Raw genomic sequence first — 27,335 nt, 5'->3', positions numbered from 1 at the left:
GAAACGAGTTGAAGCGAGACCCCTAGAGTAACCGGTCGAGGAGGGTAGAAGTGTTCCATTCCTGAGCGAAGGATAGTAATGCTTGACGGACATACTACCGCCCTTCTGATTTTAGAGGGTGCTGCTATATCAAGAGCAACTGATGTCGAATGTTTGCTTCGCAGAGAGTTTCTTATCCAATACAAGTGATCCAGTTCTCTTGTGGACCATGGGCTTCTTACAGGTATGGGTATAGATGTTGAGGGCTTGATTCACAAAGGGCCTCCACACTTGTAGCAGAGGCCCTGCGGTCGTGGGGGTGGAGTCTTCGCACTCAGGGCGGAATCTACGCAATGAGAATTCTCAATGCGGAGATTCTGCCCCGAGTTGGGAGACTCGCCCATGACTGCGGGGTCTACGCCACGAGTGCGGAGGCTCGCCCATGACTGCGAGATCTCCGCCATGAGTGCGGGGGCTCTTTGTGAATCAGGTTCTAAATTCTCCTACTGCACCAATGAGAAAGTGTTAGTTCGTCTCCTGCTATTGGCCCAAGTAGACTACATATTGTCCCCTCCCAAAATAAGTTGTAATCTCTCTGCACTTAAGGCGGTTCTCAACGGCACTCGAAGAGGACAGTTTCCACACCCGGCTGGGACCACAACTAGATCCATTCCTCAACTTTGAAGAAGAAGCTGACCTGCTGAGAGAGAGGGGAGGACCAGTGCCCTAGAAATCCCATGCCACATCTCATTTGACTGCATGGCCCCACTGGCTTCTAGCTTTAAATTATTTGTTTATACAGTCTTGTTACCTTCTCTTCTGGCTTTAAGTCATTTGTGAGACCTCGCTAACGCCCATAGTATGTGGTTGCGCCGCAGAAAAGAACATAGTTAAACAAATAAGTACAATAACCAATATTTTTTTGTCTTCTTTTGTTTTCAGAAAAACAAAAATCACCAAACTAGGAAATAAAAAGTGATTATCTTTATTTATACAAATGTTAAATTATTAACAATACTGAACTCAAAGGCCTGAGAAAGAAAGTGACGTCATTCTTGTTCACCATTGATTTTAATGACAACAGAGCAAGAAGAATACCCAAGAGTCAGACATACTTTTGTGTTAAGGAAACAGGATTCACGGTCCGCTGTCAGGGGCTTGGTGAGGATCGGACCACGCGGGCGGTGGAGGGCCATGCCTCGCGGGCCGGGCAAAGCCACGAGGGGTTGTTTCAGTTCACAAAAAGCTGACAGGTCACTGTGAAGACCTGTCAGTCCAACTCTAGTACACAGAATAAAAGATGCGTGAGGAGACAAAGTTGAGGGATACATTCTCCATATGCAACCACCAAGGCCTGGCAAGGGCAGCTCTGTAGAGACCCACAGTCCATGGACCAGAGTATAGAATTACATGCAGAGACCCCCCCCCCCCCCCCCCCCCACCCAAAGGCCCAGACTATGCCAGAGGTCTTGTACACAGACCCTGCTGCACCCATGGTAACACTGTAGGCTAAACACTGCAAAAAAAAAAAAAAAAAAAAAGAACCTAGGTTATGGTGAAAGATGGGCCCGCAGATACCTCTATAGCTGAAGGCTTCAGGAGCACCTCTCCCCGAAAAGCAAGGTTTAGACAAAGCCTAAGGTGCTATAAGGTCCCAAGCCTATTAGTCTTGGTGCCTCACATGTGCCAAACCTCGTCAGAGATCTTCTTGGATTGGGCACTTGGAAAACATGTGGTTAAGTTATAGGTCTAATCAGACACAATTTAAGGCTCTGTGCCTATTACTCCACGACAAGGCTTATACTCACTCAACTCAAGGCCTATTGTTGCGCTACCTTATCAGTTTGACATTCTCTCATGCTCAAAGCAACATAACATTAGATTTCAGGCCCAGTAAGACACCTGCATAAACTCCCAGATAATCTGGGGATCCAAGCTTTTTTCAGACAAACTCAGTCAGACACCATCTTGGGCTCCAAACCTAGCACATTTACTTGAAATCTTATAGTATAGCTAGGTACTCCTGACACTTGAGACTAACCTAGCATCCAGGCCTGGAGAGACACAGTTTCAGGGTCCAGGTTACGGAATAGGCCTTTCTGAGGCTCCATGGCCAACAGGATACTTTCAGTCCCAGGCTCCACACTGGTGAAACACAATTTTCACCTTTCAGGTCTAGCCAAATATTCTCTCCAACTCACAGCCATGCATGTTCTTTTGTCCCTGACCCTTGCTAGATGACCATTTCAGACTAGGGTGATACCTTCCCAGACATTAGCAGGAGCCAGGCCTTCTACTCCCAGACCACCTTTTCAGGCAATATTCTGCAAAGGAGTCAGAAGACCTAAGTCAATTTGTCTACTCTAGGGTGGGTGGTACCAGGCACACCCCTGTTCTAGGCCAACCTGCTTTTCTTACACGGTGTACTCGCCTCCATTTTGTCTCCATATGCCCAACTCATTTAGGAGCCGAATATGCCCAGTGCCACTGCAATGTGTTTAAGCGGAGAACCCTGACTTCCCGTTCAAGACTTGCACCAAATTCACAGTATGGCCTCCTTCTAAGTTGAATGCTACTGCTGAAGGGTTCCATGCAGGTACTCCTGCACCTCCCACTTACTGCATAACATTTCTGATCCCCTGCATGGCAACACATGCTCACTTCATGCAAATCCAGATTATTCCCCAAGGAAATCAGTCTTCACGAATGCGCACTAGGTGTCTTTCTAAATACACTGGTAGCTAAGGCTGCATCAGTTGCATACTTTTTACAATCGGTCTCGCCAAACAAAATGTGGGATATTCTGAGGAGGGTGAAAGTGTTACGGCAAAGGTGGCTTATGCTTCTAGGCACTTTTACAAGGTGGCTGGAGAGTGACCACTCAAATGACATCACATGGAACACTAAACACAAGCATTCCTTGCAAAAACCTATATTTCTCTTCAATTAGCTGGTTCCAAAAAACAGACCTTCCAGCCTGATTTCCTTAACAATAAATTGGCATCAACAGTTTGGACGGAAAAAAAAATAACATTCTTTATAATACTTATACAATTGTACCTTGATTATGTTTTAACTTGTGTTGAGGTCTCTATAAATTTCTCACATACAACTTCTTCAGTTTTGCAATACAGAGGATTTCTTTCTTTTAATAGCCATTTCACAATTTTACAAAGAGGTTGAAGTCCCATTTCAAAGAATGTGGGTGGAGATGCCAGCTTCCTATCAGACCTACCTCAGAAAAGAATATTCTAAAGTATTTTGAAGGCCTGAGGAGACCTTGTATTGTTCAGGTAATCTTCAGAAGGGAGACATCTTGGTAGGGGTTGAACAGACCTCTGTAGGCAGCCATTTATTCAGGGGACATCTGAAGGCAACCATGTTAGTATGGGCAAGAAGACACCTAAGAAGGCATCAGTGTTTGTTGGGGACCTCAGAAGTAATGCACATTTCTTTATTTGGCATCAGCGACTTCCACAATGCACACCCTTCGGGACCTTTTGCAGTCAGATCCAGAGATAAAAGAAACACTTGGTATGAAGGATTGCTGATAGTTACAAGGAGTACAAATGCTATTTTGTGATATCTTACATAGAGACTAGCGGTCCCGGATCTCAAGAGGCTGACCCTTTCTCATATACAGGGTGAACTAAGTCTTTCAACAATTCCAGAAAGGTAACCTCTGACCCCTCTGTGGAAGTCATCATAGGGTACCACCGGAAGTGGACAGTGCTACAGTCACCACCATATAGGTGTAGAATGTATATATTTGGTGGTGTGTGTGCACGTGAATATTTATGCATGTATCGAGATGCATATATTTTTGTATGTTTATTTAGATCCATGTATGCTTAGGTCTATGGATACATGTATGTATCTACCTGTGTATAGTTACACAAACACATCTGTAGGTCTCAAGTAACTGAGGAAATGTAGTGATTCCAGTCAGGTGACCTGCCTTCATGTCACTGCACCCCCAGCTTTGGTTTCACTTGTCTTACAAAGCAAAGTCATTTTTGGCAACGTTCGTCATCGATTTAACACAGGCCCCTTTTCTTAAGAATCTTAGATGTCATTAGTTTTTCAGACACAAAGCATGATTTGTAGACGAGATCACAATTATCTCAATAAGAATATATACAATAGGTCTCTCTATATACACAGAACGGACAAATATTCAAGTGAACCTCCTTAAGATGTGCTGGTGGCCACCCCGGAGGGTTGAGGTGGCCGCTGCTCGGTTTTTCCAATGAGCAACTTTCACGCGTAATTTCTGTAGATTTTTGGGACGGTTCCTGATGGACCCCTGGAACAGCAGCACTACATGATTTGATTGGCTGGGGAAGGGCTGTGGGTGACACTTGGTTCTTTTGGTACTTATTGGCACCGATAGTATAAAAAACTGGTGATCTAAACAGAAGGCCCAATCCTGGTAAGGGAGGCCTTTAGCATCTTTGTACATTCCATGTAGTGAAATATTCAATGCACAGTTGGGCGTGCTCCCCAGACACTAGGGTCATTGCCACACCAAGCCTCTGGGAGGCATGTTCATCACCTCAGCATCAAAATATCCATATCCCAGGGGGTACTGGTTGATGGGTGTGTTTCGGCTTTGCGGGGTTGAAAAGGTCGTGTTCTCCATTATTCATGGGTCTCAAGTCATGGGTGCCTGCACATATCATGGCGAGATTGCAATTTGTTGCATTTGTTAGCACCTCATATACTATTCGGCTTTGTGATGGTTGTTGTTCACGATGGGGCGTTTGTGACTCAGGCTGCCGTTCTTGGCGTTCTCGCCCTCTTCGTCCGTAACATCACTTTCCTCAGGGTCACTTCGCTCATCTTCCAATACCTGTGGGGCACAAATTAGTTCAAAATCTGTCAGCCTTATTCATATCTATTTTACGCAAACCTCAAATATAATACTTTCCAAAGCGGAAGAAAACACAGAATGAGGTGCCGGGTAATGGAAGTGAACCTATATCCTTTTGGGGTTAGGGCTTGAACAACTACTGAAAGTGTGAAAAAGTATCTAGGCTGTATTGCGCAGCCTGCTGCACTATGACTTGACGTTTGCAACTTAATTTTACTCATTTCACCTACCTCAAATATAAAAGTCAGAGGCCCTGATGGGATTTGAACTGATGACCTTCAAGTGTAAATGCAACTGAGAGGAGAGTATGCACAGTGTGCAACCTGTAGGGCATGCAGTGTGAATGAGCTGTACATGGGGTTGGAGGGGAGACTGCACATTAGTCACACATGAGTAGGTGCAAGCGCATGTGTTAAGGGTGTGCATGGATGACGTACAAGGTATGTGGCGCAGACTCTGAAATAGACACCTCTTGTGTTTTAGATTTGATTTGGCAATTTATAAAGCGTGAACAAATGCCCGAAGGCATCCAGGCACTTAAGTGGTTGTGGAATAAGCCCATCATGTATATTTGCAAAGGGCGCATGTTGCAACACACACACAGTATGTGTATAGTGGCTTCTTGATACCACGCTTGTGCTTCTTGTGCAATGGACTTACCTGGCCAGTGACGAACTTGTAGACCATACATAGGATCAGGTATGCCCAGAAGATGTGCAGACACTGCAAGATCATCAGCATGACGTTGAAGAAGTAATACCCGAAGAATGGTGCGTACGTCTCCACCGGGTACACCCAAGTGCAGTGAATGATCCTGGGGACAGAAACGGGGTGTGAAGCCAGACAGTATATTATACATGAAGAAATCCTATCTGTGATGGAACAGACAAGGTAGGACTGCTGAGAGACAGAGTACGAGGGCCCTGAGAAAGAGGGGAGAAGCAGTGGAAGGAGGTGCAAAAACCAGTGGAGGCCATGAGGCAGAGTGCTGGATACAGGACTTCAGACAACTTATAGGTAACACACCACTGTGAGTGCAAATAGGTTGTCAGATTTAGTGTGAGTGATATGGACAGAACGCGAGGGCGGAAAAATGGCATGACAGACAGCAAGATTGTTTGCATGGCCAGAAGGAACAAGGAGACAGGACTGCAGAGTACAAAAGTCACACAAAAAGAGTTTAAGTGCTTAAACTCATTGTATGAGAGTGGAGTATGCCTAGCCAGAACAAAGAGATAGGATGCAAGTTCAAAGTGAGTACAGACATGGTGTACACTAGGACAGACAATCGCCACTGATGAGTGCAAGGACAGACAGCATATTGGATGGAAGAAAGACATGCTTTGACGGCAGTGGAATGAGAGATGGAATTACAGCTCTTAGGCAGATTGTGAGAACAGAGAACAAAGTCTATACGTGGGCTGACTGAAATGGTTACTCAAATCAGAGGAACATAATAGGGTGGAAAAGGTAATGGAGCAAAGACAGGTTAGAAGGTCAAAGAGAGAGTGAGTGAGTGAGTGTAGGGGATCACACAGGACCAGAGGGAACACTGAGAGACGGATGTAACTAGACCGAGACAATATAAGGTGAGGCGTGAGACTAGAGCTTGAGAAACAGAAGCAGAATGTGGTGGACCCAGGAGGCATAATGTGTGAGGGATTAGAGAATGGATGGGAAGGGAAGGAACAAGCATTGACAAAAAAATGGGACTGGCTTTAGCAAGCTGGTGTGATGGTTATTTTCCTTTTGTATGGAAGCATATGCCACAAAAAAAAATTGAAAATATGGAATCGCCCAAATGAGTCTACCTTATGCTTGCAAAATCAATGCTTAATAAAAAAAAACATGCAGCTGTTTTTACTAGTGATATTCAGTAGTGCTACGCATGTAATTATTATTACTATTATTTGCGAAAGAGGTAAAAAGAAAATCAGAACCTAACCAAGCACTCAAATCACAGGCAGCTGCAATGTAATTTAAACACTTTATTTTACGTACACTCCTTTTTAAAGTTAGTTATAAAGAGCCAGAATTGAAAGTAAAAAATAAAATAAAAAATGAAGCACACTTTGAACCAGCTTTACAAATGAAGAGAAAGGAACTATGTTAGGCAGATGTGAACAAGAAGCAGTGACCTTGTTCAGTCACCTAAAGGGAAGGGCGCCAACAGGTCACGTGGCCTGATCCTCTTCCTATGTGCTGTGGTGAAGGTGCCATTTTAACTGAACAAAGGATGATACCCGCTGACTACGGGCCCCTCCATGTATGTATAGAATGAATGTTGTTGTGGAAAACCGGTGGGACAAAACAAGTAAGCCATCTTAAAGTTCAGACCTAAAAACTGCATGATGGCTAAGCCACACACGCACCTCACCCAAACAGGCAACACTAGTATTGAAATAGACTATTGTTGCAATTCCTCAATTTGCCACAAGAGAACAGAGCACGACCAACATTGGGCTAGCAAAAAACAAAACAAAAACTTCCCGGTTCTATAGTGTCTAAAGGCTAGATGAACAAACGTACATTGGACAAGGCTGCCCAATCTGCTAATATCGCTGCAGATGAGCACTCCTAGGCTCACTAGTGTTCTCATGTCTTTACAGAGACGGAAGCCCAGAAGATCGACCCGCTTCCTCTACAGATAAACCTGGTAATTTCCATCAGATATGAGCCATTGATCACATGAAGTATTGTATTATGTTTTTGTTTTGCATATTTATGTAGCGCGAACTCGACCCGAAGGTATTGGAGCGCTTTACATGAGCACTGTATTTAGATTATACATTCAGGCACGGGGAGATTAAGTGATTTGCCCAGAATCACAGGATGTGGACGCGACCCCGAGGCTCGAACCCTGGTTTCCAGCACCAAAGTCGGCAGCCTAGCCGACGGACCACATCCTCTCCCCAATGTTGATTAACTTGGTATGTGTGCCGCACTTTTCTACCCCATGGTAGGCCCAAAGCGCTTAGAGGGTTGTGAACTAATTAATCTCCATCATGTACATAGCGCTTTCTAGATCTTACCAGGCCCCGAAGCACTACGATTGCTTCTTATTCCTGGGCATCCTTTGGCTGCATGACTGAAAACGTGATGCTTTTAGTTTGGCCTATATGGCGGTTGGCGTTCGTGACGTGTGAAACGGAGGTACAAGTACAGTGCGTCGAACTTTCCTGTCCATAAACGTAGAGTGTTGCGGAGAGCGTAAAAACAGACACAGCTGCGTGTCAATGCAAAGGCCTAAACTTAAAACTCATAGGTACATATCATTTGGATATTTCTTTTGCCTCTATGACGTTATATGGCCAACCTTATTTAACATATTGTAATCGTTCCTTATACCTGCAAAGGTTTGGTGCATCCTGCTGCCAATTAGACCGGGGAGGAGTACGCGGTGTTCCGCATAGCGGGAAGCGACAAAAAAACTGCTGCACTCCATGGAGTTCGACAAGCAGCGGAGTGAGGGTAGTCGCGATGCTTGTGCTGATTTTTAGCATTGGGAGTTTGTCCTGCACTGTAAAATCAGCACGAACAGTACCATGCACAGCGTAAGAGGGCACAACTTATTTCTGTCGTTTGGGTAGAAGTTCTACTCGAGCGGCCGCTTCCTCAACACGATCAGCAGGTTTCTTGATGTGAGCGGAAGTGACTACCCGCGTTGAGAAATCTCACTGGAAGGTGGTCTAGCGTTGGATTTTCCTTGCTCTTGCTCACCAACTTAACGTTGGAGAGCTGCGAGAGAAGATAACTCTGCTCTGTGCCACTACATGGAGGTTTTCGGAACTCCATGCTCTACGCAGAACACAGAGTGGGGAAAACGCTGTGAACAGATTGGAGTTAACCACCCAGGTCTACTGCCAATATGGTCTTGTGAGGGACAAAAAAAACAGCAAAAGGGTACCCAAGCGCATCCTTCTCTCCAAATAAGGAATTTCCAAGGCTTTCATGAAGTCACAGACATATTTCTTTTGCCAGAAATGATATCCTTTTTCTTGAAATTATGCAAATGACCACACACCTCACCCGAACAGGCGAAACTAGTATTTAAACAGACTACTGTTGCAATTCCTCAACTTGCCACAAGAGGGCAGAGTACGATCAACATTGGGCGAACTAAAAAACTCAACGGTTCTAAAGTGCCGTATTGACAGATGAACACATGTACATTGGGCAAGGCAATCCAATCTGTGGATATCACTGCAGATAGCCTTTTGGGCACATGCTAGATTAGCATGATGCCAAAGCAAACAAGCACTCCTAGGCTCATGTTGTGTTCTCATGTCTTACAGAGACGGGAGCCCAGGTGACAATCATTTCACATAGATGAGACCTATTTGGCTTTGCCAATGCTGGTTTGCTTTGGCACCATGCTAATCTAGCATGTGCCCAAAAGGCTAGGCCTGCACCCAACTATGAGTAAGTACTGGATATGTCCTGTGAACCGGATGGGCAAACCAAACATGCCCACATTTTGGGATAGTGGGCTACTGTCCCTACATTAGGGCTACTAAATAGAGCAGTGAGGAAACATGTTTAGAGAATTAAGTGACTAGACATTTTTATTGGAGTCACTGGAGTGGAGGCCTGCTGGACCACTAGTGTAAAGTTCTGCTTCTATGCGCTTACACAGTTCTTCGCGTTAGCATCCGGAGTGCGTGTTAAGCCCAGTGATGCATGTGCCTGCATAGTGTGCGTGTATGCAGCTCACAGAAATGGAGGCCAGTGGGCCACAAGCCTGGTCTTTGCACAAGATGAAGGTGAGGTTGTTCTCCCAAACAGTGGAAGTGCATTGCTGACATTCCTGAACGTCATTTTGTTATTCTTATAGCTGCTGATTATCTTCATGAACACTGCAATTCGGTGGATGGAAGGGGTGACTGTGGGACTGCAGACTCTTGTACAGAGGTGAGGAAACATTTCGATGTAGCCTGCCCACTTGTCTTTCCCGGCTTACGCCTTCAATTGACTAATGACAACCAGGTGCAAAAACATGATACGTCTTTGTGCCTCTTTTGTGACCGCTAGATTTCAGAGAGTACTCAGCTTTGAGGAGCATCACTTTACACAAAGGTTGTGCCTGGGGAGCAGGCTAGAAAGGACACTTTAAAGGAGAACCCCCTTAACCGGATTCCCACAGTCTCCCTGCGTTGGTTCCTAGCTGGAACTGTGTTCACCCTGACCGCAAATGGCGAATCCCAGTCAGGGCTGCGATTGTGTGTCAGATCCAGTCTTAGCATGCAGCAACTGCCAGCCGAGGAGTCGTTCTGTTCATGACCATGCCTGCTTATGTTGATCAGCCTGTTAATAGATGCTACTTCCCTGGGTTATGATCAGCCTGTGTGTGAACATGACTGCCTGGGGCGATCAGCCCCCAAGGAGGCTGCAGCTGCTTGTTGTACCCAGCCATGCAGGGCTAAATCTGCCAAAGTCATGACCAGCCATAAGAGGCTGCACCGACAAGTTTCCTCTGGCCCAATCAGGTCCCAGCAAGGAATACAGCTCCAGTGTGAGCCGGCCGCTGAGTCCGAACCGCATAGACACTCACCACTGGTCAGATTGAGACTGCATCGACTGCCACCCCCGCTCCTGCATGGTGCACTGTCAAGGGTGGGCCTGGTGGACTAAAAGGAAACCCCTAAAGATGCTACCAGCTAGCACACAACCTATCTGGTTGAGGGGGTTCAAGCGCACTAGAGAGTCAGGAGCCTAAACCAATCCACCGCATATGCAGACTATGATTATGAACTGAGCAGACTTATTTGAGAGGGATACAAACTGAACCTGAGTTTTAGTCATGCTAATACCTTTTACTCTATAGTTGGAAAGACATCTAGATAAAGCGGAAAAGAGCCTGGATCAAAGAGGAAGTACATAGCCAGTAAAGGGTACGCATTGCCATACCAGCAACCAGAGACACTAAATTGTGTTCTGTTAGCGTAGGATGTAGTATTTTGTTCTTTTGTGTATTAAATAATTTTTCTTTCTTGAAAAGATAAGCTCTGGAATGAACATTCGGTTACTATGTTGTTATGCAATTGTTGAGCCCGAGCACCCCGACACTAACTCCTTGAGAAGCCTGCGACTGCTCGCCTTCGACACCACGAAAGCTAAGTGCAGAAGGGTTGTAATTGAACTAGTCTGCAGAGCCATTGTGGAGCAGGCCACAGAACATAAGATGCAAACACCTTCAACCCACATACTTGAGGCCCAATAGCCTCCTACTTGCTCCTTGCCCCCCCCCAATCATCACCCAAAGGGATCTCACAGATAGTATAGCTGAGGGAGAGCCTATTTTATGACTGGACACTTTTCCTTAATGACGAGATTAAAGCCATAATCTTTTGAGGTACAATGATGTGCATTAATTGTGCCATCCAGACAGAACAAGTGTTGCAGTGATCTGGGAGGTCACACATTCCCAGCAACTAGAGGCCAAGTCTGTGCTATCAAAGTGGGCAGGGAAGACCCTGGTGAATCCACAGGAATATGCCCAACTTAAAGAAATGGACAGCATTAAAAGAGGGGTGGGAAGAGGTCCTCAAAAATCTATAATTTATCTATGAGAATTCAGTCTAGCTCTGCTTTTTACCAATTAACCTGGGGGAAAGAAAATCAGGTATATGTTAGGCGTGAAATAATCACCCCTCAGGGTGTCAAGGCGCTGGGGGCCATTGGGGAGATTAAGTGAGATATTGCCCAAGTCTCATAGTGCTGAGCAGAGATACCGCCGGGGATTGAACTGTGAGTCCTGCGCTCCTGAGTCAGCCGCTCTGGCCACACCTCTCCCAGGAAAAACAGATTCCTGGTCTACAGGAATCCAAGTGAGTGATATCGGTTAGGGAATCTTGAACCACAAAGATCTCCAAGACAGATTGCTTTCCAATGTTACATCTTGCCATCGTCAAGCTTCAGTTTCAACAGTAGTCTCCCTGTATTGCATCAAGCACTAGATTGGACAGTGGAGAACAGGGAAAAGGCAGCAGAGGTAAAATTATTTTTCTGGACGCAAAGCTTTTCTGAACTCATTTAGAAGTTAAGGTGAGAAAGGCATTAAGGGGAAAGCGATGCACGATACCCCCCAGCGACTAGCTTTACCATCACTGCTTGCCTAATCGTAGAAGATCATGAGAACTGGACTTTACAAATCAGGGAGACTTTAAAGGTAATGGTTCAGTTGACCACAGAACCGCAGCAGCGATGCCTCGGATTACAGCAGGGCAGAGGTGCTTGCGGATGTCCAGCAGCAGGTCATATCCAATGGTTTCTGCTCGTCTAGGGCAGAACCACCAGAATTATGTGGCAAAGGAGTCAAATTAAGCAGAAAAGGCATAGTATGCAGCATAATGCAGAATATTCGGTGGCAGCATTATTTCGCCATCTTAATACATTTTAATACTTTCTAGACTAAAGTTTACCCTCATTAGTACAACTTTATTCCCCATACAAGGCAATAAGCAGCAGGGAAATGACCAATTAAACTTTTGAAAGGGTTTGCAAAACCACTTATGGCACTTCATGTGCAACCTTTTATCCTTTGTCCCATACTTCTGGGACAGCCAAGGAGATTACTGGGACACTGCATCTTTAGGGTGCCTCAATATATGATGCTATACGTAGGGACCACCGGTAGTGCCTTCAATACTTGAAGCAGGGTTCGCAATGCCACTTTTGTCTCCTCCCTTTTTGATTTCAAATAAAGGCAAGTCTGTTGAAGCTACTTCATGATATGGGTCGTCTATCCGTACCTGGATGACTAGCTCCTGCAAGCTCCTTCAATGGAGCAGACAATAGGGGACATGGTGATTGGGGTAGATTTACAGTGTCTTGGTTTCTTGCTGAACACAGAAGTGCCTCATGTAGTCCCAACACTGGAACCCTATCTCAACAGGAGATGGCGTAGAAGCCAATTACACCTGCTAAGCTTACCTCCTGCTTCACTCTGTAATCTTGGAGCCCATGCAAGTGCTGGTCTTTCTCTGCCTCTGGGCATTCAGGGATGATCATGCAAATTGGTACCCTGGGATAAGGTTCACCCGTCATGGAAATTTGTCGGTGGCCCTGAAGGCAACACCATCGGCATTAGACCTGGATTAAAGGTTGGAGTGCCAGTGACCTTAAACAACATACCAGAGTGTGGGGGTCATTGCAGAGATACTGAGAAGGGGAAAACTGTCTATTTCTGACCTGGGCGATCTACCTGAACATAACAGGTTCATATTCATCCCGGCAAAATACCAGGAGCGTGATGGCTTCCATAGGTCTGGTATTGTACTGACAAGTGTTTACTATGATCTCTCCTACTACGGATGGTGTTTCCTTGAATGAAAATCAAATAAAAAGAATACTTAAAAAAAAAAGTACCACTGATCAAGGTCATTTTCCCGGTTTAGACACCAATTGCTCAGAGGAGGTGGGGGAGGGGGGGAGGGGAGAGAGGGGGGAATCCAGACAGGGAGTGGTTTAATGATTTGACACAAGGATATGTATAAACACTGCTGCAGAGCTACTCACCAGAAAGGGAAAATGACCAGTCTGGAGATGAAGAAGACTATCGCGAAAACCACAAAGATATTATTGCACAAGTTCTTCCAGCCAGCGTAGTTAAACATCTTCCCCGACTGAAAAGAGACAATAAAAAAGGAAATTTAATTCACCTTGAAGAGGGAGTCCAGGGTTAACTGACCTGTATCCTCTGTAACTAAGGAAGTTGCTGCACCCTCTCCAACGAGCCAATGGTGGATCAGTACGGTTGACCTCCTATTCATCCGGCACTTGCTGCATGTGGCTCACAACCAAAAATGTGGTGATTTTGAAGAAATAAGCAGTGATCCAAAAGCACATATTCCCTGGAAACTGACAAAAGCCAGGTTTGTGCTACACATTATATTCACTCTATTATAGTCTGCATTTTGTTTACACAGGTGAAGTCCTTCTATTAGGAAAAAAAGACTGCATTGGATGTGGCTGTACAAATACCCCTTCTGGAAATCCCAAAGGAACGTGGGTCCTGTACTCCTCCTCCTCCCACTGAAGAGTTTTCATCCAGAATGATGGCTTTGCAAGCAATCCTCCGCCCTGGTGGTCAGTGTCACCTCTCAAACCCCGGGGCCCGTGTCCGGTAATGTTTGTACAGTCCTCTCACAAGTGAATACACATTGTGAAGCTTTGTCCACTACACTCATCCGCGAACCTTAGCCGGTAACTTCATATATAAGACTTTTATTCAGTACTCGCAACCATGTACCTTGGTCCTCTACAGCCATCCATAGGTCTTTGTCTGGAGCGAGCTCTTACCAAGTGTGCACACACTTAGAGGCCAGAGCCCAGTACTTTATCTTAAGGGAGTTTGCATGGTGTATCCCTACTGGCCTATATACCTACTGCCCTGACTGCTTTCCATCTTTAACAACTGGGGACTACCCTGAAAGAACAATAAATTGAGATTATTGGACATGTCAATCCTAGGACAAATCTTTACTGTTCTTTTATGTTCACTTTGAAAGTAATTGGATGTGTCCCCAGATGCTAAATTTGTAAAAGATAAATATGCACCAGGGCCCGCGTCAGGGGGCCACTGCAGCTTGTAACACCCATTGACCCTTCTAGCACTGCCAATGACAATATCAATACAACTGTGAACCATCACACTCAATAAAATATTGACAATTCAGACAGTTCCACGTCCTAAAAACTTTAAGAATGGCTTGTGCGGCACTTATTATTATTGTTTTTTATATATACTGAATGAATAAACAAGTGTTCTGCTCATCTCTATATTAGACAGAAAATGCCACTGCGTGGCAGACAGTCCTAATCGGCGGTGCCGAGTACTGGAAACCACCGGCTCAAATTAAGCTTTGCTGTACTCCAACCTTTTCATTTCATATTCCTACAAGGAGGGGGAATGCCAGGAGCTTTTTACTCGGTTAATGGACTCAATTCAATCTCCGGCAATGTCTTGGTGGGAGCCAAGTTTAAATTTAGTATCTTTAAGTTTAAAATGCATACAAGTCAAATTAAATAATTAGTGAGAAAAATGTAGTTCAACATTATTGATGCCACAAGTAACTTACATTTAGTTAAGAAATGTTTTACTACAGAAGGTTTGAAAAAACCAGAGTAAAAGTTTGTTTTTAGTCTCGGATCTGGCCTATATTTTAACTTTGTCTTGCCATTACCTTATCTAATCCTAATAACTTTTGCACAAGGGTTGGCCAAGGTGGAAGTTCGAATTTCAAGATTTCTAGAACCAGCTCTCCTGCTCTCAACCAGATCTCCTGCTCTCAACTTGCTCTCCGGAACCTGCCAAGTCCAGGACCCCACTAGAGCCCACGGGCTCTGCCACCAATGAGTACCCGGTATATGTCCATTGCAGCTGCAGATGCATACAGGCAGTTTACATGCATCTTTGAATCAGTGTCTGTTTCTCTTCAGCTTGTCCAGTTGGGATAGGCAATCTCTGTTCACTACTGCTTCTAGACACTCAGTCTGAATTCCATTCAGCTTAGACATACCAAGTGCTTAATTTGTAAACAAATAAGTGCCAAAGCTTTCGTCAGGAGGCCTCCGCAGATTGCAACACCCATTGCCCAGCGCTGTCAACAACAGTAGGTACACAACTACTGACCATCATATTCCTACAAGTGTGATAATTCAGACTATTCCAGGCCTCCAAAGCTATAAGAATGGCTTGGGAGACAGGTATTAGTTGTTTTTAATGTTTATTGAATTTATGAACAACTGTTGTTCTGCTCATCTCTAAAGTACTCAAACAGCACCACCATGTGGCAGACTGTCATAAGTGCCGATGTTAATAAGTGCACCGGAAACCACTGGCACGAATTAAGCACTGGACATACCTGTGTTCTGGTGAGTTTACAAACAAAAGCCTTTGTTCTTTTTAGCCAACAATTACATTTTCAGCCTACAGACAAAACCCTTTGCCATTTTTAACTTCTAGACAGAGCTCTTTTTTATTTTGAGCTTACAAATGTGTCTGTAAGCACATAATAACAAGCATGTTTGTCTATGTGAGCTAACAGACACAAACATTTGTTCTTTTGAGATTGCACACACAAAACTTTGTTCTTTTGAGCTTTCAGTCACACTTAGCTTAAGGAGCTTACATGCAAAAATCATTGTCACTGTGGGCCTAGAATCTTCAGAGGAGTGGGCCTCAAATTGATCTCTACGCGGGTACCAGGTTCTGGCCAAGAAGAGCACTTATTATGGTCTTAGGGAACAAAGACAGATGCAATGTTTAACAGTGCTGTGTTTTAGTGAAAGAAAACAGCTCGGCAGTGGGCAAATATTTGGTGGACCAGCAGTAATGTCTTTTTTCAATAATTTTGGCCAAGTCCTGGGTGAAATAGGTTTCAAAGAGGGTGTGGCGGCTGCATTTTTAAAAGAGACAACTGAACTTAGATGAATTATCTGAATTGTTAACATTCACAGAGCTGCCAATTAATAAGAATAATTTTGAGAAAATAGAGTGCATTTGTCATTCTGGGGGGGGGGGGGGGGCTGAGTTTTTTTTATTTACACTAGGCGAGAGTAGTATTTTGAAGACCACTGGCTTCGGGGCACCATTTCTTTGTTCTTTTGAGCTTACAGACACAAACATTTATTCTTGTGAGTTGATGGACCTTGCTCTTGTGCGTGACAGGCACAAATATTTCCTCTTATTAGCTTACCGGCCCAGCTTTGTCTTCTTGAAATCATACAGGTTCAGTTTTTTTAACTTTATGCAGCTTTACAGCACAACTGGTTTCCTATGACCCGAGAGACCCGATAAGATTTTGTTTGGCCGAGAATACACAGCTTCTGTAGAGGCGCTTTCCTATAGCGCAACATGGGAACATGGCGCTGTATAGGGGGTATGGATTAAACATGGTGTTTGCACTGGACTGCAATACTCTAGCAATTCTTTCTCAAGGATACCATAACCAGTGGCTCTGGAAGCTGGGCAGTACATTGTATACCGTTTGCCAGGAAGGAGAGCGGATGCCATTCCTTATACGTGGTTTGCGGGTGTTTGAGTGGCGCTGCCTGTAGGTGTGAGATTAGATGTCTGAAGGAATGTCTGACCTAGAGTGAAGTACTGTAGGGGGCAATAGTTGGTCAGACTTAAAAGCCGTACAGCAGGGTTTTCAGATTGCTCATGTGTGACATTCAGAGGCTGCAGTTTATGTGTGATCGATATTGTATTGTTAAATGTATGACCCCTTGAGTGACACTTTCTTGTGAGTAAAACAAAGCAATAAAGTCAATGTATAGGGATAAGCATCAGAAAGTCCCTTTTTGGGCAATTAAAAACTCAAAAAGGACCTAGAAAATGCTACAAAGCCCATGAAATGGAAGGCTACTATTTGATGGTTAGTGCACGTGATGGAGAGTTCTGTGTACATTCTTATCGCAGGTTTGACTCGCCATAAAATGGCTGAGGTTATATGCCCGCTGCAAAGCACAACATGTAACATGGCTGTCACAGATTTGTGTTTTATGCAGCTAGTCCAGAGACTTGCATCTTCAGCTGTAGAGTTCTTTGTGCTACCTGCAGATCACAAGTAATAATGCATGTTCTAGAGATCAGTGAACAATGACCCAGGCCCCAAGGAGCTGCAAGCAACCTGCAACTCATAAGTCTTGAACCTTGCTGTGTTTTTCATTATTCTAAGGTTGCTAAGAAGGGTTTATTTGGGTAGCAATAAAGACTTATTAGTAAGTTTATATAAATGGCTATTACAGTAATTACTCATTGTTGGAAATGGCCTTTTTTGCAGGGTTATCTCCAAACTTTTTGCTTCTTTCTCCTATTTTTTCCTGACCAGTTTGTGTTGGTTTTTCGGACTCTGGGCACGTTACCACTGCTAATCAGTGCTAAAGTGCATATGCTCTCTGTGTAAATTTTGTTATGGATTGGTGTTTCCATGATCGGATATTTGATTTACTTGTTAGTCCATACTAAAGTGCACCGAGTGTGCCAGGGCCTGTAAATCAAATGCTACTAGTGGGCCTGCAGCACGGATTGTGGCACCCATGTGAGTAGCCCTAAAAGCGTAACTCAGATCTGCCATTGCAGAGTTTGCACGCAGTTTGTGACTGCCATGTCGACTTGGCCAGTGCACACACCTGCCAGTCCCTAACCTTCCCTTTTCTTACATGTCAGGCACCCCTAAGGAAGGCCCAAAGTACCCCGGTGGGTAGGGTGCAGTGTATGTGAAAAGTAGGACATGCCCTGGTGTGTGTGGCATGTCCTGATAGTGAATTACAGCCCATTTCGTTTTTCACTATTGCAAGGCTACCTGTTCCCCATAGGACAGAATGGGAAATTTGTTTATAACATCTTATAAACATAACTGGCCCAGGGAACTAGGTAGGAAAATGAAGTCTAGTATGCCTGAACTTAGAATCTAAAGATGCATCTTTTAGTTAAGGTGATTTTTAAATTCTCCGTTTGAAAATACCACTTTTAGAAAGTAGGTATTTTCTTGCTCAGTCATCCAGTGTGCCTCTGCTGGAATGTGGATTGTCTGTCTGGGTTTTGGATGACAGAAGGCTGGGGAGCAGGAGTGGCTCCAGATAGCCTAGGTATGTCAGGAAAGGGCTGAATAGACCTGGGCTGCAATGGGTGAAGGGGGAGGAGATTTCCTTGCACCTCAAAGGGCCTGGTCTGCCTCTGACAATGGCATCTCCACCCCTGCCAGGATATCACACCAGAGAAGGCAGAACTGGTTCTGGCTGGGCACAGACACTCTCTGCCTAAGAGATCAAAGGAATTTGGGATATAAATAGTGGGGCCCAGACCCCTGAACTTTAGAACTCTTTTGGATCAAGAAGACTGCCAAGAAGAGCTAGAGAAGCTGCGAGGAGGAACTACCACTTTGCTATGTGCTTTGCTGTGTTGGCCAGCAGTGGCTGCTTCTGTCTTGGGCAGTGAAGTGACTGGACTGAACTTTCTGCAATCTACTTCTGTGAGTTTCTCCAAGGGCTAGAGGTAGAGCTTGGCCCCTGTTCAAGAAGTCTCAGGAACAACAAAGACTTCAGGTTCTTCTGCCCTCAGCACTGGGGAATGTGTGTTTTGTGCTGCAACAGAGGAAAAGCAACTCAGTGACGTCTACGACGCCGCTGCCGACTCAGTGTCCTGACGGCACTGCAGAGGGCACCGCCGCAACACGACCTTGGTCTCACCGGCGACACCTGCTGACGCCACCACTGAGCCGCTGCTCACACCACGACCTGTGGGCACCGCACTCTGCACCGCCTCACTTCACAACAACACCTTGGCACCACAGAGGGCACCGCCACAATGCCGCACCACGACCCTGGTCTCACCGACGACGCCATCTGACGCCACCACCGAGCCATTGCTCGCACCGCAACCTGTGGGCACCACACTCTGCACCGCCTCGCTTCACGATGACCCCTTGGAATCCCCGACGACGCCGCTCCACGCCGAAATCAGCACCGCTGCTTGCACCATGGTTTGAGGGCACCGCTCGTAAAGTTACACGATGCACCGCCCTCATCCCGCACCGCAGCCTTGGCCTACCGACGCCGGTGCCATCGACTCCAGTTCATCAGCCGACGACAGCGCTTCAGCAACGACACCGCCGCTGCTTGCAGCGTGACCTGCCAGCACCGTGACGAGCACCGCCTTCATCTCGCACCGTGACCCTGGTCTCACGATGATGTCATCTGATGCCGCCACCGAGCCGCTGCTCGCACCGTGACCTGAGAGCACCGAACATCGCCCCACTGCACTTTGCACCGCAGCACACGACGCCTGCCGACGCCAGCGCTCCTGACTCCAACAGAGAGGAGATCGACCTGCAACGGGTGTGACTTCGAGGGCCCCGAGGACTCCTGCACCGACCTCCGGAACCAATGCCTGCGGACGCCGTGTTTTGGGAAATTCAACGAGAGGCCGCCGACGCCCTGCATTTCTAAAGGGTACCGTTTGCGGGTCTTCCCGACACCGTAGCTGGCCCGCGACGCCGCGGTCAGCCAGAACTGTTTGGATTTGTTTGCTCATGACGCCGTGATAGCCCCGGACGGAGCTATCGACATCAAGGAACTGTTTTGATAACTGTAGATTTCTAAGTACTGTATTGTGGATTTTTATCGTTTTTGGTCTTAAGTATATAAAACTATTGGATATTTTTCTAAACTGGTGTGGTGTCCTTTTGTAGTGCCTACACTGTATTACTGTTGGTTATGTGCAAATGCTTTACACAGTGCCTCCAAGATAAGCCTGACCGCTCGTGCCAAGCTACCAAGGGGGGGAGCAGGGGTTATTTTAGGAGTATAACTCCCTTATCCTGACTAGAGTGGTGGTTTCTGTCTGGCTTTGGCACATGCCCTAGCCTGTCAAAAATCCCATTTCTAACACTCATCTAGACAGATCTACCTGACATTCTTACAGTGCACGTATATCTATTATGTACACAGTGCTGGAAACTCCTGGCTCCATATCTCAGTTTAGCTTAAGTACTTGTGAGGCGACAAGCTGAATTTGTTTCCTTGATGGCTTTGGCACAAGTGACTAAACCCAGATCTCTTGACTAGGGGTGAGTCGTTGAAAAGTTTCAGCACTCTGTCCATCATCTTGTTGTGTTTGGCGTCAGGCAGGCATGAGCCTGGATCATTATTATTCTGAACCAGGAACTTCATGATTCTATGCCCACAAGGCCCAGACGACCGAGACTCCAAGGTCCTCCAAGGTCCTCCAAAGTCCTAGAGATCATGATTTGGTCCTTCAATTCATCATGGAGTGCTGATAAAATTCTGGTTCTCCCCACAACCACATCTGTGTTGAGTGCCCACTCACTGCTGACCTGAGCAAACCAATCAGCTTCACTTTGCAGCTGACGTTGGTACTCTTGGTTCAGTTGTCAACCTTGTAATAGAAGTGGCAGTCTGAGACCTGGACGACTTTTTGTTGGGACTGCCTGGACCCACCTGACAGTGCTGGTAGCAGGCGGATGCAAGTTTGGCACTGCAAGATGTCACAAAAGGCGCTCCGAGTGTGGCTCCTGGTCATGCAGTGTGGCCAGGATCGCCAGTGCACAGACACTTGTGTGGACCTGAAGGATGGTCCCACCATCTCTGATGCACGTTCCATAATCCTGCGGCAGAGGAGGAGCGGGATGTAGGAGGGAACATTTCAGACTCCACTGGCACCAGGATGAGGAAGTCAGTCTCAAGGAAGAAAACACTGTGCTGCAATCGATTGCCGCAAGACTCTGTGAGAGCACTGCACCATGGCCAGCTGAAAAACAGAAATGGCCAAGACACTTTACGTGGCCCAACCATAGCACGCAGGAGCCGGAACAGGATGGTGATCTCATGCAACATCATAAGAGAGGATAAGCCAATGGCTGGGCCCGGAGGCAGCTACGTGTTACAATATAACACCTGGCAATCACTAAAGTAAATAAACACCTTAACCTTGCCCAGGCTGAGAAGGATTCCTATAGCAACCAGAATTACTTCTTCTAGACTGGCGCCGGGCTCATTACTTCTGCCTGAGGCAGGACAGCAAACATGCACTAGCTGCAGAGTTAACTACTGCTGCACCGCTTTGAGACCTGCAGAGCCTTGTAAGTCGTCGAGCATATTCGGAGATAACAAATTAAGTGTGACAGATCATTTTAGTGCAGTGATCCGGACACCATCTCTAAAGTGCAATATATTGACATGTGCTGCAGGTATCGGACTAGCAAGGGAGGAGGGAATAAAGTTCTCACTCAAGAGGAACCGAGCATGGAGGAGTCTCTCCTCGATATGGATAGGACCCTCGTTGACTCAAGTACTAGATGACCTGGCACAAGACTTGGTCAGAGCCCAGATCACACCAGTGGAAGGAAGTGGCCACACAATTTGGGTGAGGTCCCGCTTCACTATTCATGGGTGAGCTCTGCTTCAAACCTCCACATTCAAAAAGAGTTCTCGTTTCCATCTTCTGTACCTGTTTCCCTTTAACTTCTTTTGTCACAGGTAAATTATGATGGACAGAATCAAGACCTGCACGGCTACAGTTTGGTGCAAGTCATCTTCCTCAGGGACATGCATGCAGCCTTGCCCCCTAAACCCCAAATCTTCCCTACACCACACACATACATACATGTGCCCAGTATTCTCCCGGGGGGGGGGGGGGGGGCGTTTAACCTAGAATAAAGACACAGGTGTCTGCGCTCCATACTCTTCCCCATCAAGTATCTAGAGACGTATTGCAGGATACTCACCTCCAACAGGGAGTCAGAGGAGTCATGCAAGGCCATGATCAGCGTGCCCACGCGGATATAGTTGGCGCACCAGGAGAAGCTGATGAGGATGATCGTGGCCAAGTGGTGAATGACCTGCTCTTTGAAGTCCTGCAGTGGAGAGAAAAAATTATGTGGGTTACCTCCTGGAGAGAATTAGAAGTAACAGGACTAGTGAATCTGTAGCACTGATACAAGTGCACCCGACTCGTATGAGCAGGGGCATGGGTGTCCGGAGAGCATAGAAAGAGAGCTCTTTGGCCCCAGTCCTCTTTTCTCTATTCGACTATGTGTGATCTTGTTCAGTTGTGATAAGCATAAATATACTTAGGAGGGACTTGCCTCCTTTCAAGCACAGATCCCAGTTTATTTTGCCTGCACATCCTCTTTCAATTAAATGACAAGGGACTTTCAACCTGGTTGTGACTAATATGGGAGTCGGGAAATGTTCTAGTGTTTGCGGAATAGGCACTGGCTGGGTGAAGACTCAAACACAGCATCTGATCGAGAGTGCCAGACACCAGTGGAAGGAGCAGACCCACTGGTGTGGTAGCAGGGTATTTAAGAACATCTGACTCTTCCTACATCCTCTCACAGACCTAAATGACACCCATCCATGTATTCGTATCCATGCTGTTAAAGCCCCATACCGCTATATAACTAGGTCTACACAGCCACTAGCCAAAACATTAGTTTCCTGCAACCTTACTAAACACTATTGAATATGACTCAACTACCAAGAAAATATCAACAGACCACTCGGGTTCTAGTCAGTGAGAATTTCCTGGCTGTAAAGGTGCCAAGCCTTTGACAGGGGTTCAGGACCATATTAAACATGTGAATGCAATTTATGAAAGCACTTAACATAACCTCTATAACTTAAATGGTTTGTCCTGATGAAGACTCTCAGAATTGGTGCATAAAGGTCCGAAACTCGGACTTCTGATTGTAAATGATGCTGTACACCAGGAGAGAATTTATAAACAATCTGCTCTTTAGGCAGTTCCAAGAAAAATTGCATGTTTTACTATTATTTATTGTTCTGTCTTTTGTCTGACAGTTCCATACTACTCAACTGTTCATCATATATTCAATTAATACATTTACTGTACTGGTAAAAAAAAAATAATAGGCATGCGTTGACAAGTAGATATATTAACTAAACATACTAAGGAAAGGGTCCCCACAATTCCTCGGGGATATCAAAGTTACATTTTGTGTCAAACCCCATTTGCTACTTTCAAAGGAGAAGACATTCAGCTCTGCAGTGGCACTCAACAGAAACAGAAGTTTCAAGCAATCAAATGTGTCTCAATCAGTGAAATAGCAGCAGAATATCAAAAGGTTTCAACTTTCATAATGTTTCATGTTTCCAGATTCACTGGAGTGCTCACATTGCCTTGAACCAAGCAACCTCTTTTGCAGTGGAAAAACACACATTGTTGCAACACAGAACTGATTGAAAGTTACCAAATTTACAAATTCTGCTGTAACAGTAAATAGCAATGTAGATTGTTTGACTTCCCGCTGACTGAATTCCCTTAGATTAGGTAGCAGTATTTAGTGATGGTTGAGGGCCACAGAGTAGGGGTAAATCACCTTATAAAGGAATTGCAACAGTACAGCGAGACGGTGCTTAATTTGACACGGTGGGTGCAGGTGGCGAACATGGGCACTGGACAGGAACTTATTTTTTTTTCATTATCAGACATTGATCCAGAGCAAGGGCAGGAAAGGCAGAAAAAGAGAGAAAGGAAGAGAAAGACAGGAAAACACTTACAAATTAATTGAATGAGACGAGTGCAATAAAGGATCGAGCAGATGGAGCGGAGGTGGAACCAAAGCAGGACATAAGCTGGAAACAAGACTAATCAGCAATGGTATTCAGAAAGCCTGGCATTCCGCAGCGCCAGAGACTGGTTCTATGAAAAACTTTGGGCCTCCGCGCTTTTTTTTCCAAATGTTCCGATTTTGAAGCCTCTTTCTAAACTAGGCACCGTCAACACCTTCTCTACTGAAAAAGGGTCTAAGCACTCAGGAAGTAAAACATTATGATGCAGAGTCATTTGGTGGAGGTTGGGAAAAGGCCACACAGTCTGATGTGGTTGCCCGATCCACAATGCGACTGGGTACCTTGTTTCAAGGTTCAAGCCAGGCCCATGGAGCATCTTGATCACCTATTCAAGGTATATCAAGATCACGGTTTCTTCAAGCTGCACAGTGCCACACGGCACCTCAAGTGGTCAAAGCTATAGGGAGCTACTTTTTGGATCAACACTGTCAAGTGCTTAAAGCCAGACGGTGAGGTGGCCTGCAGTAAAGCTGTAGTTTTGATGTAGCCATACAAGTCAGACTGTGGCTTGCACTCCTCTGAACATTGTGCCCCTGGTTGTTCAACCCATACAAGCTCACCTGGTTCTCAGAACAACAAAACACAAAAACACCCCAGTGCTTGATGGGTGACCCGGACTAACCTCATGCCACAAATGGAAGGAGACACTGTAAAGCATTAAGTGTATTATTAAAATGGGGTATTAATTGTCAAATGTTCTTGTTAAGCGCACATATCACCGGGGGAAGGTCTCATGGCGCTAGCAAAGCTTCAGCAAGATGGGCGGTGTGATAGACAGATTACTTGATAAAGAGCCAAGTTTTTAATTCTCTTCGAAAGCGTTTGTGATCAGATATGGATGGAAGATGCGTTGGCAGATAATTCCAAAGCTTGGGGGCCAGATACGAAAATGACCGACCTCCATTTCGGGCCGTTCGGATGCGTGGTAGAACAAGGTTGAATTTAGTGCTGGATCTTAGGGGACTGCCGGGCTTGTACCATTGGAGTTTCTTGGCTAGGTATCTAGGGCCGGTATCGTACAGAATCTTGTGTGTGAGGCACAAGATTTTGAAATTGTCTCTGTCTCACCGGAAGCCAATGGAGAGTTTTAAGGCTGGGGGCTGAAGGCGATCTGGGTGGAAGATTTAGAATAAGTCTGGCAGCAGTGTTCTGAAGAATCTGGAGTTTGGAGAGCAGATCTTACATGAAAACAGCTGCCAGGCCTGTTGACTCTTCCTTGGGCAGCCTTTCATCAAATTCCAGGGTAATGCTGGCCATCGACAGTGACGATGGAAGACCCGGATGTCAGACCACCTTTGCAGCTTACCGGACAGGTGGAGTGGTGTGGCCCACCAGCTGGAAGGTGTAATGGATCCATCCAGTCAGACATCTCACTCAAACTGTGCTGGTGAGTAGCAACCCGCCACACACAGCCATTCAACGTGACCTCCAAGTGCGGTCCAATAACATCCCAGCAAGTACTGCTGAGAGATCCACAAGCAGTCACCAATCAACCCTTTGCTCAGTGACTGTAGATCCACTCACCAGACCCAGGGGAGGGATCCACTCGCCCACCATGAACAGCAGTCATATACCCACTGACACAGCCAAGTGACTCACCAACTGCAAAGTGATCCGCCCACAGAGCATACAGCGGAGCACCTCAAGTGTTGCATGTCCAGCCCTTCAATCTTCCAAGATCACACACTGCAGAGTGATTCACATGGCATCTCCGGGCACAAATGTGTAGCTGAGCACCTCACCCTTCATAGGTGCTGGGACAGTTACCGCCTTGGTGTACTGCTAAGAAACCCACCCTAGGTTTGTAGTCGATCAGCCCATTTCTTAGGCGCAGTTAAACAACCAACACTGTGCACAGATTTGAGTGACCAATTCCTTGTGCACCAAGCAACTACTATATTAATTACAGCCAAACCACTCACCATAGTCACACAACCACTGCCCTCATAGCCATACAAACGATCTACCATACAAAGTTCAGCAAGGACTCCCCTCATGCAGTAAAACAACTCTAACACAATTTGCATCACCACAATCCACCAACTATGACCAGAGAAATGAGCTACTGACCAATTGCAGCCTAGTGTCCGGCTACATGCATCAGACCAACAGGGCAGATGAACCAATCTGCTGAGCTCCACTGAGTGACACATATGCCACTGTGTGCTTCCTTCTAAATGAATTCTTGTGACCCACACACTAATAAACAGCAAAGCGGCACCTCTATCGTGCTCAGAGATGAGTGACCCCCCCCCCCCACAACAGAGAGAGGAGTGAACCACCCACCCTAACAGGTCATAGCCATCCAGAGTCAAGCAGAGTGGACAAACCAAGCAATATCTGCAGCGGACTCACTCCACCTCCATATTCTCCACCTCATGCAGCCAAGCATCTCACTTGTATGTGCAGTAATACTAGCCCAGTTGAGCAGCTCTGCACTAGAAATCTGGCTCGAAGTCACGATTGATCGAATGATCTGTGTTGTACTCTTTAACATGGAGTATGTTTCTAGGATGCATGATCAGTTGTGGTAACCAGTTCGCCTGTATCCCTTTGTACTCGACGCATGCATGTATAGTGCTTCAACACCCTCACAGGAAAGGTTTCCATCTCGTAGCATCACACAAATAAATGAACCCACCTTTCGTTTCACGTCAAAGGCAACGCGGAACAGTAGCGACCAATAGAAGCCGAGTTCAATCATGTAATACCAGTACTGCGATGGCAATAGTGTCTGAGAAGAAAATAAACATTATGGTTATTGTTTGTGTACGTGGTATCCAAGTTCTTTGGTCGAGCCCCCAGAGTCAAGCTTGTTTTCCTGCACCCTAACAAAAGGGTGCGCGCGCTGCACCCACCTCCCCAAACCACATCCCTCCATGATGACTGTCACAATGCTGGCTTCACCAGTTGTTTCCTCTTGTATGTCGCATCCCCCTGCGGGCCATAACCCCATACACTGAACTCACATCAGCATTCTACACGCAGTGAAAATCCTGACTTTTGTGAGTGCATTGGGTAGCCAGTATCAATGTGCGGGTCACAACCTAGTCCTTAAAGGCTAAATCTGCCCATTTTAGGTCATGCATACTGCACAGATCATTCCACTATGCAGCTTGCTAGCAGCCCACTGGGTAACCCCCATGGAGGGCAATAACCTATATGCAGGTCCTACCCCTGAGCAAGTCACAGTCCTGTGTTACACTGTGAACCTTTATATGCGTGTCAACTGCCTCCTGGTGGCGACACACGCAGCAGCACCCTAGGTCACTCACCTGCTTGGGGAATCCAGCCCAAACTTCGTGAAGATCGTGGAACCATGGTTTCTAAGTGAAGGAAGAGGATAATCGTGAAACCATGC

General features: G+C 45.9%; 1 protein-coding gene across 2 annotated transcripts in view; it reads right to left on the bottom strand.

Moving 5' to 3' along the window:
* Positions 1-948: 948 nt before the first annotated feature.
* The window catches only part of CERS2 (ceramide synthase 2), a 148,349-nt gene continuing 121,962 nt past the window's right edge, over positions 949-27,335 (bottom strand). For both annotated transcript variants that reach the window (XM_085639700.1, XM_085639701.1), the window contains exons 6-11: positions 27,250-27,300; positions 26,616-26,708; positions 22,105-22,233; positions 13,370-13,476; positions 5,513-5,666; positions 949-4,831 (exon numbers count right to left, since the gene is read on the bottom strand). In XM_085639700.1, coding sequence (XP_085495826.1) covers positions 4,703-4,831; positions 5,513-5,666; positions 13,370-13,476; positions 22,105-22,233; positions 26,616-26,708; positions 27,250-27,300 — 663 coding nt within the window. In that variant the 3' untranslated portion in view covers positions 949-4,702. The remainder of the gene's footprint in view (positions 4,832-5,512; positions 5,667-13,369; positions 13,477-22,104; positions 22,234-26,615; positions 26,709-27,249; positions 27,301-27,335) is intronic.

This window comes from Triturus cristatus, chromosome 12 (genome assembly GCF_964204655.1).
Source record: "Triturus cristatus chromosome 12, aTriCri1.1, whole genome shotgun sequence".
Classification (NCBI taxonomy): Eukaryota; Metazoa; Chordata; class Amphibia; order Caudata; family Salamandridae; genus Triturus; species Triturus cristatus.
This window is presented reverse-complemented; position numbering and strand designations above follow the sequence as displayed.